The 14780-nt window shown below is 36.2% G+C and overlaps 1 protein-coding gene across 1 annotated transcript in view; it reads right to left on the bottom strand.

Moving 5' to 3' along the window:
* LACTB2 (lactamase beta 2) overlaps positions 1–14780 on the bottom strand; it is a 30174-nt gene that overhangs the window by 8128 nt on the left and 7266 nt on the right. Inside the window, exons 2-3 of the mRNA XM_090282819.1 lie at positions 9013–9176; positions 4032–4158 (exon numbers count right to left, since the gene is read on the bottom strand). Of these exons, the coding sequence (XP_090138945.1) occupies positions 4032–4158; positions 9013–9176 (291 nt within the window). The remainder of the gene's footprint in view (positions 1–4031; positions 4159–9012; positions 9177–14780) is intronic.

Genomic DNA, 14780 nt, shown 5'->3' with positions numbered 1-14780 from the left:
ACTGTAATTTTGCTACTATTATGAATCGTAATGTAAATATCTGATATGCAGGATGTATTTTCATTGTTACAAATTGAACATAATTAAAGCACAGTGATTAATCACAAAAACAATATGTAATTATATATGTGTTTTCCGATGGTCTTAGGCAACCCCTGTGATCCCCAAAGGGGTCGCGACCCACAAGTTGAGAACTGCTGACTTAACCTAACCCAGAGCATAGAAAAAGAAGGAAAACCTATGAATCCCAAACCTGACAAAGGCTGTACAAAAAGAAAAGTACTGCCTGATCCCACTAATGAATATTATTATGAAAATCTTAACTAAAATATTAACAAGTAGAATCTAAAAGCATATTTAAAAATAATAACATCATGACCAAATAAAGTTTATTCAAAAAATGCCAGGGTGTTTCAATATTATGCGATCTCTGCAAACCATAATAAAGTTACGACGAAAACTAGTAAGATCATCTCCTAGACTGCAAAGACATTTGACAAAATTCAGCTCTTAAAGAAAAGTGTTTAAGAAAACTGAAATGACTGTAATTTGTCATTTCTTGTTTGCCAAAAAATCCAATCAAATCCTCAATGCTAAATATTGAAACTGTAAAGCCTTTTTAAAGACTCTGCTAAAAAATGTAAGAGATATAAGTTATAAGAACTTGGGATACATGTGTAATGGGAGAATTTTTGAGAGGCATTAAGAACTGACTTTAGGAATTCATTATACTTTTATTGTTTCCAAGTATATGCTTTACATATTGCAAATGAGTACTATATTTAGTAATGGTGAGGTATTAAAGAGATGTTAGAAATAATCTCTTTTGTCTGATTAAACCTGCTGAAACCAGTTAATAAATGTATTCCACGTTTTACAAAAATAATTTCAGGAGGTTTATTTCCAGCAGCCATAAAAATATGTGCTGTGGGTGTCTATCTTATGAACAAGTCACACATAGAATGTGTTTACAAACGGAACCTCAATCTTTCTTTTTAAATCTACAAAAACTCATTTGGAGAACCATTCTTTCAGAGTCTGCAAACTGTCTTATCTACTAATGTGCTTGCAATGCTTCCTTAATTATTCCCCTCTCATTTCCCAAGCCAGAACTCAGTAATGATTTTCTTTGATATTTTCTAGGCTGAAGGCAGAAAGATTTGTTATATTAGGGGATCAGAATTTCCAATTCTCCAGTCACCTGGGTGGCTAATGCTTTAATTTGCATAACAACCGTGTTAAAATTCGCTTCACGTAGGCAGGAGGAGAAAAGGAAATGACATCAGAGGTACTTTGCTGAAGATCAGAGGAACCGCAGCTGTGGCCTCTCATTCATCAGGTAGGTCATTTATCTAGTTCTGCCACTTCTGTGACACAGCAGACTTTATAAGAATGGCTCTCTTAGAAAATTTAGAATAGTCAACAAAAGCTGTCAGATTACCTTTGAGAAATTAAACTTAGTTCCCTAGAAAATTCCTGAGGGTTACAACCAGAATCCTTACTGAAAAACCTTGCTAACTTTCTATTTTTTACTAATGGGTTCTTGGTGGGTTTTATATCTATCTCTATTGTATTTTTTCTTTTCTTTTCAAAACTGACAAGTAGACAGGATCAACTGGATATCAAATATTTGGGACTTAAGAAAATTTGGCTTAACAATGAGTCTTCTTGTTAATATTTACAACAATTGCATTTTCCTGATGATAAAAATGGATTTGGAAACCACATGAACAGTAAATTAAATATTTTAATTTACAGCATAATTAGAATTTACATTTTGAGAAAAGATTATTTACTAAGTCATTTTTAAAAAGTGTCCATTTTTGATTCTTTATGTTAGTTTTTCTCTCAAATCTTAATAGATTCTCACAATGAAGCAGAATACAGTAAAACAAAAATTAAATGGAGTTCACATAATATTGAGATTCATGGCATTAATTCACTCCATGAAACAAGATAGGATTCAGCTGCGGGGCTGCGGTAGTGACAGGAAGCAAGTCCGTGGGTGGCTTTGGGGCACTGATGTTTTTTCTAGATCTGCAGGCTGCTTATATGGTTTGTTCAGTTTTAACAATTCACTGCCTTGCACACTAATGATACATACACTTTTCTGTTCATATACTTTAAAAGCTTAAAATATGTGGTCTGTTGAAGGCATATGGGTGGTAAATTTCTAAGGGCTGAACAGTCTTAATGTGCACATTAGGTATAGATCTAATATCCATGCTTCTGGGATAACTGATAAATCAATACCGTGGTTCCCAAACCTCTGAGACAGAAGACTCGGTGAACCACCTCCTGTCTCTACCCCTTTCTGTAAGTTGGCCTACAGGTGTGTATGATGGGGGCATTCAGGATTGCCAAGAACATTTTTTTCAAAAAGTAGTAATGTAATGCTTTTTTTTCTGTGGTATCATCAGCAAATTATACAAAATAGTATCATATTTTGAACAAAAGCATTTTAATAAATTAGCTGGTTTATAAATTGAATTTTATGAATCACTAGCATAGCGAAAAAAAAGAGGACACTGGTTTGAAAGGAGGCATGGATACCCATTACTTCATTTCCTCTTATTCACCTGTTAATCTGCTCACCTCTTTGTAGACATCTATTACATGTACAATAAATATTCACTGCCTTCTATATGTCAGGGACTGAGGGGTCCATGAAAACCTCCCAAGCAAGATCCCTTCCATGCTCTTTCTCTGCCAACTGGATTGACTGTGGTGAGGATGGCCCCTTGAAAGTAACTAAGGATGGAGGCATCCATAAGGATCCTGAAACATTACTTGCAGGAGGGCCACTTGCTGATCAGGAACTGTTTTTGGACTTTATGTGAATGAGAAGTAAACTTACTTCCTATTTGAGGCGTTAAGACATTTCTGGGGTGGTTTGCTATAGCAACTGACATTATTTAATATTGTGAACCTAGGGAATTGATTATCTTTAAAAAAAATACCTACACACACACACACACACACACACACACACACATTAGTAAGTGCTATAATGAAATAACAAAACTTATATAAAAGTTAGAGGAAGAAGCAGTTAATTTGCCCAGATGGGGTTCTTGAAGTAACACATGAACTGAAGTTTGATGAATAAATGGGTAATAATTTATCAGGGGGACAAGTAGGCGGGAAGAGGTGAGGTCTAGTACAGGGGAGGGTGTGAGCAAAGGCATGAACAGAGAGAATGTGCTCAGGAGTATTTGGATATGGCTAATAGTGTTTGCAAGGGGAGTGGTAGGAGCTAAGACCAGAAAAGTAGTTTGGGACCAGGCTATGGTAAGGAGAATAATCATTATCTTGTATGCAGTGAGTTATTCAAGGTTTCAAGTGACAAAGCGTACAAAGGATAGATTGGAAAGGGGAGAACCTGGAGACAGGAATATTACCAACAAGTAGTGGGAGTGGACACGAAGAAAAAGGGACAGCAGTGACAAATATCTCTGAGGTAAAAACTAACCTGATTAGATGTGGTGGGCAGGGGGAGGGGAAGTGATAAAGGTGAAGAGGAGTCAGCTTCTATTTAGAATATAAAAATAAAATCTTAAGTACTGAAAGAAGTAGATGTTCTGAAATCAGAAAGCCAGGCCAGATCATGGGGAGAGAGAATCATAATTAGTTCAGTTTTAAAATTACTGAGTTTGAAACACATTTTTGAATCCCTAAATAGGTCATGGGGGATGATGGGTCTGCACTAAAATGTATTTACTTCAGGTGTGGGGCAGCTCTTGGAAGTGGGAACATGAGAAAGCCCTAAATTTCCTAGCAGGAAACGTTAATCTATTTTTTAATTCAAATTTTATTCATTAAATAATGGGCTCTCTTTTTCCCCATTTTCCAAGCAACCCATTTTATTTTCCCAGAGTAACCAATGTTATCAGATTTCTTATATCCTTTTTCCTGAGAGTTCTCACTCATAAAAGCAAATATGCAGAAATCTTCCCTTTCTTCCCTTTTATAACACACATACACATACTCCCCCTACTCCCCACTGCCTTCCCCAAAGGTCATTTACATACCTTAAAGTGGCACCCTCTGTCTTAACCACATCTCCATCTTTTAGATAAACATATTGTTGCTCTCCATCTCCTATAATTTCTTCTCTCTGAGGATTCCGTGGGAGTTTTTTAATGCAATATGTAGTGTCTAGTGACAAAACATGTAAAATATTTAAGTCACACTTTAAATGCTAATTCAGCCTTTCAAGAGGCCAATTTTCACAGAACACTTGTGAGTAGCTACAAAAAATACTAACATTACAAGACAACAGAAAATGGGATGAATTATAGCAGCATATCTCTGGGGTGGTAACTATTTCTTCTATGTCAACAAAAGAGCCTTTTACTCTCTAATACCTTCCTAAGGCTACATAAAAGCCTTTGTGTTTTTCTAGTCACTACTGTTTTATACAAAAGTTTGAAAATTCTTCATAATCTCAGCTAGCTTTGATATCAAGATGGGTGTTAAAGAGGGAGTAATACAGAATGTAGGGACTTTTCTCTATGTGCCTAACATATAAGAAAAGTCATGGCATCATGGCAGTAGTTAATAATAAAAGGATGATAATATAAAGTTCTTTCTGGGAGTGTTGAAAGGGAGTCCCAAACCCAGGGCTAAGATATTCAAACATTATTATTAATTTAACCCATACTACCTGTCATCGACACAAAGAAAATCAATTAACCAATCAACAGCTGACTGCCAATTATTTAACCAGTATAGTGAACACAAGCACCATGACATCAAAGTGCTTAAAACTGTCATAGTTGGGGAAGCAAAAAATACAAACAGAAAATAATTGAAAAACTATACCCAGTACCATTTAATGAATACTAAATGGACAATTCAGCTAATAAAAGCAAAATGAGTTTAGAGACAGGAGAGACAATTAGGAAACAATTTATAAATATAATACAACTTGAGGTGTGGCTTACAGGATGAGCAGGATGGGGTAAAAAGGTTCAGAGAGGTAAGGGCAATAGCATTAACAAAGTAACAGAAATGAGAATGCTACCTATTTGTCTAACACAGAATACAGGCTTGGAAGAGTAGAGGTAAAGTGGGATTAGTAAAATGAGCTCAGATCCTGGAGGGCCTTAAATTGCCTTTCAACAGAATAGAGGAATTTATGCTTTGCTGTATGTGGCCTATGTATGCTCTTTAGTAAGAAAACAAAATAGTGTTAACAGGTCAATCAATATGGCAGTTGGAGGTGGGGAGACTAAAGGGGGAGAGATGGAAAGACCAATGGGGGATGACTAATAACACAATTGGAAGGTAAGGAATATTAGGGAGGAGTTACTAGCAATGGAAATATGGTGGGAGAAAAAAAGACATTCAGAGAAAAAATGACAAGGCACAGAAATCTGGCTAAATATGGAGGATAAAGAAGATAGAAATACTGCAATATAATAAAAATAAATAAAGCAACAGCAACTGGATTTCCCTTCTTCAGCCCCAAACTCCATTATTTTGTATCTATGAGGCTGAAGCAAGAAATAATATGTTATTCCAGGAATTGTCTTCATTATAGAGTGACATGGTGAGTGTTTTTGGTTTGTTTTTATTTTTAATCTGCCTAACTTTGTCTTCCATTGGAAGTGGAAGTATATATCTAGTTAAGAGACCTTTGGCAGACAATCCATCTGGAAAACTTATAATTATTTCAAAATTACAAAAGAAATGTCATACTATAAAATAACTTTGAGTCAGTTTTTAAAATTATTTGTAAATATGAAAGCACACATCCTAGTCACAGGATGGAGAAGGGCATGCTGAAAGCAAGCATATAATAATAATGATAATTTTTAATAAAAGCTTAATGAAATATAATTCACATACTATAAAATTCACCCTTTTAAAGTGTAAAATTCAGTGTTTTTTTTTTTAGGATAATTAAAGAATTGTACAACCATGACCACTATGTAATTTCAGAACACTTTCAAACTCCTCATAGAATCCTCATACCCAATAGTAGCCACTCTCTCTTTTCTCCTCGCAGTCCCTGGCAGCCACTTATCTACTTTCTGTTTCTATCTATTTCCATAGGAGGAAACACTTAAGTCATTTGCAAAGGTCTGAATAATGGATTATAACATCATTGCAAAGCTAATTATTTAAGCTGATACAAACGTGATATTATTTATGTGTAATGCTCTCTAATAGAAAAATGTTCTAACTGAATAGCAAAGAAGCAAACCTTTGACTCCTAGGACTTAAATGTGAAATATGTGGCAAATCCCCCAACTTTAGCTGCAAAATAATAATCAGATAACAAAATGTATTTTACAACATTTACTCAAAACCAAACAAAAACAAAACACTCAAGCAGCCTGGGCCTATAAAGTTCTCATGTCTAGTAAACTTCTGACTCCCTGTAAGCCACCAGGAATTCTGAAATTAAACACTGATTTTATTTAAAAAATTTCTAAGCAAGTTGCTTCAGAGTTACTGTATCTTCCCATAGAAATCTTATAAATGGTCTTCATAATTTTGGTGGGGCCTGTAAAAATACAGATTGTTAGCATTATAAAGTAGTTAAAAGATTTCTGCTATAGTAATAATAAAACAAAATAGTAAAACAAAATGGAACAAAGGAAACAATAATAAAACAAAATGAAACAAGAATATGGTAGTGATTAAGGATTTAATGTATGAAGAAATACATGGAACTTTTGGGGGAAGATTCTGAAAGGTACCTCTGTACAATTTTAGCCCTGAGCAACTCAAGGTCTGCATACAGCTTCAATCAAGTTCAGAATGGAAGACAACAAACCACTTCTCAAATGAAGTATTAAAAGTTTAGTGGCTATAAAGCAGTATCAAATTTCTCCATGACTTTCTTTAAATTAATCTCATAGGTAATCTATTATATAAGTATTAATTTAATCTCATAGGTAATCTATTATATAAGTATTAATTATTTTGTATGGAACCCAAAACAATTTTATTTTTTAATTTACAGAAAGTAAGTCTCATGTCCATTAACAGGTGAATGGATAAACAAATAGTGGTGTATTCCTACCATGGATGACTATTTGGTAATAAAAAGGAACCATTGATACATGAAAAGCAGGTGAATCTCAAAGACATCATGCTGTTTGAAAGAAGCCAGAAAGTGATTCTGTATGCTTCCATTATGCAATACTTCAGAACAGGCAAAACTAACTAACTTCTAGTGAAATAAAGCAGGTAAGCGGGTGCTGGGGGTGAAGGGGAATCACTGCAGAGCGGCACAACAGGACCTCTTTTTGGTAAGTGTTCTTTATCTTGATTGGATCAGTCACGTTAGTTTTATAAACTATACAATTAAAATTGGTACATTTTATTTATGTAAATTCAAGCTCAATAAAGTTGATTTATGAAGGAGAAAAAGCGGTCCATGAACATTTTAATTTTTCAAATTGACCATCATGCTAAAAGAGTTGGTCAAAGCTAATTAAGGATGCTTGGCATAGTTTTTTAATTCACAAAATTTAATGGTTCAAAAAGAGAAAGGTGAGAAGAAGTCAGAGAGGAAGGGAATGATTTCCTGTGACACACAGTTCCCTTGGATTGGAAGAAAGGAGGTAACAGGGTAAGAAAGTTAGGTTAGACAACTTTTCATCATGAGCAGCCTGGTGATACTGATCACTGCAGCTGAGAATATCTTCCTGTTCTAATTGTAGTCTCAAGGCCTAAAAAGAAGATACTTAAAAGTATTTAAGCCTGCGAACCAAGTGTCGCTGGTTCAATTCCTAGTCAGGGCACATAACTAGGTTGCACGTCAGGTCCCCGGTTGGGGGCATGCGAGAGGCAACCACATACTGATGTTCTCTCCCTCTCTTTCTCCTTTCCCCTCTCTCTAAAATAAACAAACAAATAAATTTAAAAAAAAGTATTTAAAAATATTAGTTGTGAATGAACATTCTTGACCTCCTTGTCCTTCATGTGCCTTAAGCATGCCAAGCACACCCCCATCCTAGTATCTGCTCTTGCAATGCCGTTTGGCTGGTATACCCTCCTCTGATAACTATACAGCTTACTCCCTCTCCCTGTCCACCCTACGTATAATAGCTACTGTTTTCTTCCACTTTATTCTCTCTCCTCTTTTTCTTCACTTAGCTTTATTTTTCTTCATAGCACCTATCACCATTTGACCTATTATATTTACCATTTATCTTCCCTGCTAGAATGAAAGCCCCATGAGAGCAGAGCCTTTGTTTTATGTGCTGCTACATCTCTTGTGCCAAGATCAGTGCTTGGATATAGCAGCAACTTCAATATTTGTTAAAGGAGTGAATGAATGAATGAGTGAATGAATGAATGAATCTATGTGTGTGGTAGAAGGATGAGGGAATAAGGAGAGAGATGGTAAAGCACTACTGCTGAACAGGTTTCAGAAACAGAGGATTATCAATACAATGATCTTTCACCAGTCTGTAGTATACCAGAGTAATTGCCTCAAACTTATAGAATACCTGAGATCACGTTCAGAATGTGGACAATAAGAGCAACTACCTCAAGTACCCATGTAAAGTGTATAGCACAGTATCTGGCACAGAGTAAATGCTCAACAGGGGTTAGTTATTATGAAATCTGAAGTAGTAACTGTCACACGGACTAAATTAAAACTCACCTTCATCACTGGGCAAAGGAGAATGAGAGGGAGAAGAAATTTGAAATAGAAAATAGGACTTTTACTTTTTTCCTTTGTTAAAAATGGGCACAGTATTCAAGTGGGTTGGGTGTCATCCCACAAACCAAAAGGTAGCTGGTTTGGTTCCCTGTCAGGACACATGCCTGGGCTGGGGGCCAGATCCCAGATTGGGGACATGTGAGAGGCAACCAAGATCAATGTTTCTTCCCCTGTTTCTCCCTCCCTTCCCCACTCTCTGAAAATAAATAAATAAAACCTTAAAAAAAAAAAGGTATTCAGTAAATGGTTTGGTAGCTTATAACAGAAACAAATTATTCTCAAAACATAGTTTTTCTCAATGAGCTTAATGAATGTATGTTTACCATTCTTTATGTTTTTACAAATATCTCCTATGCCTCCAGTATGATCACGGTGCCAATGAGTCACTATGATTTCCTGGATTGCTGTGTTAAATTCATTTAGAGCCTGCTTTAAACAGATGATATATTCTGGAATTGCTGGTTCTCCAGTGTCAATGAGGATTCTCCTGAAAGTTAAATGGAAGATAATCACACAATTGGAATAGTTAATATTAGCATATTTCTCACACAGATAATATACATTTAAGAAACTGCAAAGATTGCTTTGCTTTTAAACTAGATGTTACTTCAGCTTAACTACAGTAATCTCACTTTAAGGAAAGTTCTGATAGTTAAAAGTAAGTCTGAATAAGGAATAATAGCAATAATATTGAACACTTACCTAGCACTTAAAATAAACATGGCACTGTCCCAAACCTCATTTTTAACAATTGTATTCTTCATAACAACTATTTTAGGTAGTTATGTATTTCAATTATTATATGCATATGTAGAAATTAAGTAGCTTGCCCAAGGTTACACTGCAAATAAATGGCAGAACCAGTGTTCAAAACCAGGTATCTGATGCCAAAATAAGCGCTTTTACACATTCTGCCTTTGAGTTCTTTTACAATCTCCTCAAGTGTCTCAGAGACATGAAAGAATCTGATTCAATGGAAGCCCTAAAGACACCCAGTCTTTTGTACTACATACAAATTTTATTCCTGAAACTTTACATTAGCTCCCTAATGTAATGTAACTTTACATTAGCAGTAGAAAAGCATGGGGGAAATGTCCAAGCTGCTTGCTTTCTTTACTTAAAATAACCCTGTTATGACAACAAACTCACAACTATCAACAACTGAATCCAAAAAATAAAAACAAAATCCAACTAAGCAAACCAGAATAGGAACAGAATCATAGGTATGGGGATCATCTGGAGGGTTATCAGCTGGGACGTGGAAGGGGGAGAAATGGGGAAATGGTGTGGGGACTAAGAAGCATAATTGTTTGGTACAAAATAGACAGGAGGAAGTTAAGAATAATATAGGAAAGGGTGAAGCCAAAGAACATATGGATGGTTCATGGACATGAACTAAGGGGGGTGGGATTGCTGGAGGGAAGAGGGGTACTGGGCAGAGGGGAGCAAAGGGGGAAAAAATTGGAACTACTGTAACAACATAATCAATAAAATATACTTAAAAAAAAAGAAGTACAAATAGGTATTTACAGAAGGGTCACGGGGACATAAAGTACAGTATAGGAAATGGAGTAGCCAAAGAACTTATACATATGACACATGGACATGAACAATGTTGTCTGAGGAAGTGAGGGTTGCTGGGTGGAGTGGGGCAAAAGAAGAAAACTCAGGACAATTGTAATAGCATAATCAATAAAATATAATTTAAAAAAATAACCCTGTTAGTTACTATTTTTTTGCTCGTGGTCCTGAACCTTTGTATACTTTGCCCTTTGTCACTATTTTATGGAATGATGATCTTTCTCTATGAAGTTTTCTTGAACTAAAAAAATAAGGGTGCCCTGGATGGGTGCTTCAGTTGGTTGGAGTGTTGTCCCATACATCAAAAAGGTTGCAGGTTTGATTCCTGGTCAGGGCACATATCTAGGTTGTGGGTTCAATTCTGTTTGGGGTGTGTATGGGAGGCAACTCATCGATGTTTCTCTCTCACATTGAAGTTTCTCTCTCTCTCTCTCTCTCATACTTCCTCTCTCTCTAAAATCAATAAACATATATTCTTAGGTGAGGATTAAAAAAAAAAAGAAATAAGGGTGATATTTCCTTCTCAAGAACCAATTGATAAACCTCATAATTCATGTTGTTTCATAGTAACACCTCCCTAATTGAGGCTGCAGGAAAGAAGATTAGTCTTGAGGAAAAGACTGAGTCATTCATTTATTAATTCGTCAATTACTGTTCTGAATTATCTACTGTGAGCCACACTTTTCTTGCTAGACAAAAACCTTATTTATGTTCAGGTGGAAGGTAGGAAGGGGGAACTGTGAAAACAAACAATAACAGTAACAGTGAAGGGTAACAGAAAGCATTCTGTAGAACATTAAAATGGGAGTAAATGACAGGAAGTAACTGGATGGCTATTTTATATTGTATGGTTTGTTTCTGTAACCACATTCCCTGAGACCCAACAACAAACTGCCCTCTGTCAGAAGAGGAGGGCAATGGCTTTACTTCACAAATACACAGTGGCTTCTATCTACACTATTAGTTCTGTAGAGTAGTGGCTCTACCTCACAAGTACACAGTGTTAAAACTGTCCCTTCTGGAGACAGGGAAGCCAGATGATTATACTTGCCCAAGGGTGCATTGTAAGATCCTGTGGGCAGTGGAAATGCAAGGAAGAGATGATTTAAAGGACATTTATGAAATAAGCACAGACCTATCAATAATTACTTAAAAAGTAAATGCTCCAATCAAAAGACATAGGGTAGCTAAATGGATAAAATCATTAAGACCCATATATACTGTCTATAAGACTCACTTTAGATCTAAAGACACACACAGACTGAAAGTGGATGGAAAAAAAAAATTTCATACAAATGGAAATAAAAAGAATGCTGGGTAGCAATAGTTACATTAGACAAAATAGACTTTAAGACTGAAATGAGAGACAGAGAAAGGCCTTACATAATGTTAAATGGATCAATCTAATAAGAGGATCTAACACTTGTAAGTACCAACATAACCAACATATAAGCAACTAAATACATAAAACAAATATTAATAGACATAGCCCTGATTGGTGTGGCTCAGTTGGTTGCATGTTGTCCCACAAAGTGAAAGGTCACAGGTTTGATTTCCGGTCAGGGCACGTATGTATCTAGGTTGTGGGTTCGGTCCCCAGTTGGGGCATATGCGAGGCAACTGATTGATGTTTATTTCTCACATTGGTGTTTCTCTCCCTCTCTCCTTCCCTTTCCCGTCTCTCTAAAATAAAATAAAAAATTATTAGATCATAAATCAAGTCTGGACAAAGTTAAGACTAAAATTATATCAAGCATCTTTTCTGACCACAACGATATGAAACTAGAAATCAATTATAAGAAGAAAACTGAAAAAAAGACAAACACCTAGAGGCTAAAAAAACCAATATGTTAAGGAAGAAATTAAAGAGGAAATAAAAAATACACTGAGACAAATAAAAATGGAAACACAATGTTCCAAATAAATGGGAAGCAGCAAAAATAATTCCAAAAAGGAAATTTATAGTGAAACAGGTCTACCTCAAGAAACAAGAAAAATCCTAAATAAACAACCTATCTTTACTTCTAAAGGAACTAGAAAAAAAACAAACATACAACAAAACCCAAAGTAATTAAGAGAACGGCAATAATAAAGGTCAGAGTAGTAATAAATGAAATAGAGACTAAAATAAAATAATAGAAAAGATCAATGAGACTAAGAGTTGGTTCTTTGGAAAGACAAACAAATTAATAAACCTGTACCCAGACTCACTAAGAAAAAAAGAGGGGCCAGATAAATAAAATCAGAAATGAAAGAGAATACTATCTAGGATTTCTGGCCAAGGTGGAGGCACAGGTAGATATGCTTCGCTTCCTTGTACACAATAAGAAGAACTAATCTCAAAACAAAAAACAACCAGAACTGCCAGAAAATTGAACTGTATGGAAGGTCAAAAACCAAAGATTTAGAGAAGAAATATTCATCCAGACAGGTAGGGGGAGTGGAGCTGGGGAGCTGGGGCAGAGAGGACGTGCTGTGGCAGCGGTGAGGTAGCAAAGCCAAGGCAGTGGCGGTGGCTGGTAGAACAGGTAGTCTCACATTCATGTGTGGCAGACAAAAACCAGGAGGCACAGCTGGAGACTGATCCCACTCCCAGGCCAGACAATGCAGCCTAGGGTTCCAGTGCTGGGAAAATAAAGTCTCATAGCTTCTGGCTGTGAAAACCAGTGGGGTTTGTGGTGGCAGAAGAAACTGCCCATCTCTCAGGACAGTCCGTTTAGAGGGCCCCTATGGTCCTAGAACATTCACAAGCTCACCCACTCTGGGAACCACCACCACGGTGGCAACTAGAGGAGTGACAGCTGCATACAGGAAGTGGGTGAAGTGATTGGAAATGGGTCGAGTGCCAATCAAACGGCATTGTTCCCTCTGTGGCCCCTCACCCACATACAGAACCATAAAGTGGTGAAACAGGCCCTTCAGCACTGACAATACCTAAGGCTCTGCCCATTACAATGTAACAGGTGAACTCAGATAGGGAGTCAAAGCAGCTCTACCAGACACACAGAAACAAACACAAGGAGGCTGCCAAATAGAGGAGATTAAAAAATATGGCCCAAATGAAAGAACAGATCAAAACTCCGGAAAAAGAATAAAATGGAACAGAGATAGCCAACCTATCAGATGCAGAGTTCAAAACATTGGTGATAAGGATGCTCAAAGAACTCATTGAGTAGAACAAATGCATAGGGAAGAAATGAAGGCTACACTAAGTTAAAGAGAGAAAAACCCACATGAAACCAATAGTGAAGGGAAGGAAGCTGGGTTCGAATCAATGAATTGGAACATAAGGAAGAAGCAAACAGTCAACCAGTACAGAGGGAAGAAACAAGAATTCAAAAAAAGAGGAGAGCATAAGAAGACTCTGGAACATCTCCAAAAGTGCCAACCTCAGAACCACATGGTTGCCAGAAAGAGAAGAGAAAGAGCAAAAAATTGAAAACTTATTTGAAAAAATAATGAGAGAAAACTTCCCTAATTTGGTGAAAGAAATAGACATACAAGTCTAGGAAGCACAGAGTCCCAAACAAGTTGGACCCAAAGAGGAACACACCAAGACACATCATAATTAAAATGCCAAAGGGTAAAGATAAAGAGAGAATCTTAAAAGTGGCAAGAGAAAAGTAGAGAGTTACCTACAAAGAAGTTCCCATAAGACTATCAACTGATTTCTTAAAAGAAACTTTGCGGGCAAGAAGAGACTGGCAAGAAGTATTTAAAGTGATAAAAAGCAAGAACCTACAGCCTAGGTTACTCTATCCAGCAAAACTATCATTCAGAATGGAAAGGCAGAAAAAGTGCTTCCCAGACAAGGTAAAGCTAAAGGAGTTCATCATCACCAAGTCCTTATTATAGGAAATGTTAAAGGGACTTATTTAAGAAAAAGAAGATCAAAACTATGAATAGTAAAATGACAACTCACAACTAGCAACAACTGAATTTAAAAACAAAAACAAACTAAGCAAACAACTAGAACAGGAGCAGAATCACAGATATGGAAACCATATGGGGTGCTATCAGCTGGGAGGGAGAAGGGGAAGAATAGGGGAGAAGGTACAGGGATTAAGAAGCATAACTGATAAGTACAAAATAGACAGAGGGATGTTAAGAATAGTAAAGGAAATGAAGAAGCCAAAGAATTTATATGCACAACCCATTGACATGAACTAAGGGGGGCATTGCTGGAGAGAAAGGGGGTCCTGGGTGGATGGGGAGTAAAGGAAAAAAATTGGGGCACTAGCATAATCAATAAAATATACTTAATAAAGGATACTATCTAATAAGTAATAAGCTATTGCCAAAAAAATAAATGAAAGAGAAGAAAAACAGACATCTCAGAAATAGAGAATAATAGTGATTACTATGAATATTATACAGCAACAAACTCAACAACCTATAAAATAAATTGACAAATTTATAGAAACAAAAAATGTTCTAAGCCTGACTCAGGAATACATAAAAAATCTCAATAGTCTTATTATTAGTAATGAAATTAAATCAGTAATATAAA

This window comes from Furipterus horrens, unplaced genomic scaffold (assembly GCF_987537825.1).
Source record: "Furipterus horrens unplaced genomic scaffold, mFurHor1.1.pri manual_scaffold_7, whole genome shotgun sequence".
In the NCBI taxonomy this organism is placed as follows: domain Eukaryota; kingdom Metazoa; phylum Chordata; class Mammalia; order Chiroptera; family Furipteridae; genus Furipterus; species Furipterus horrens.
Note: the sequence above shows the minus strand (reverse complement) of the source record. Positions and strands in the feature narration are given on the sequence as shown.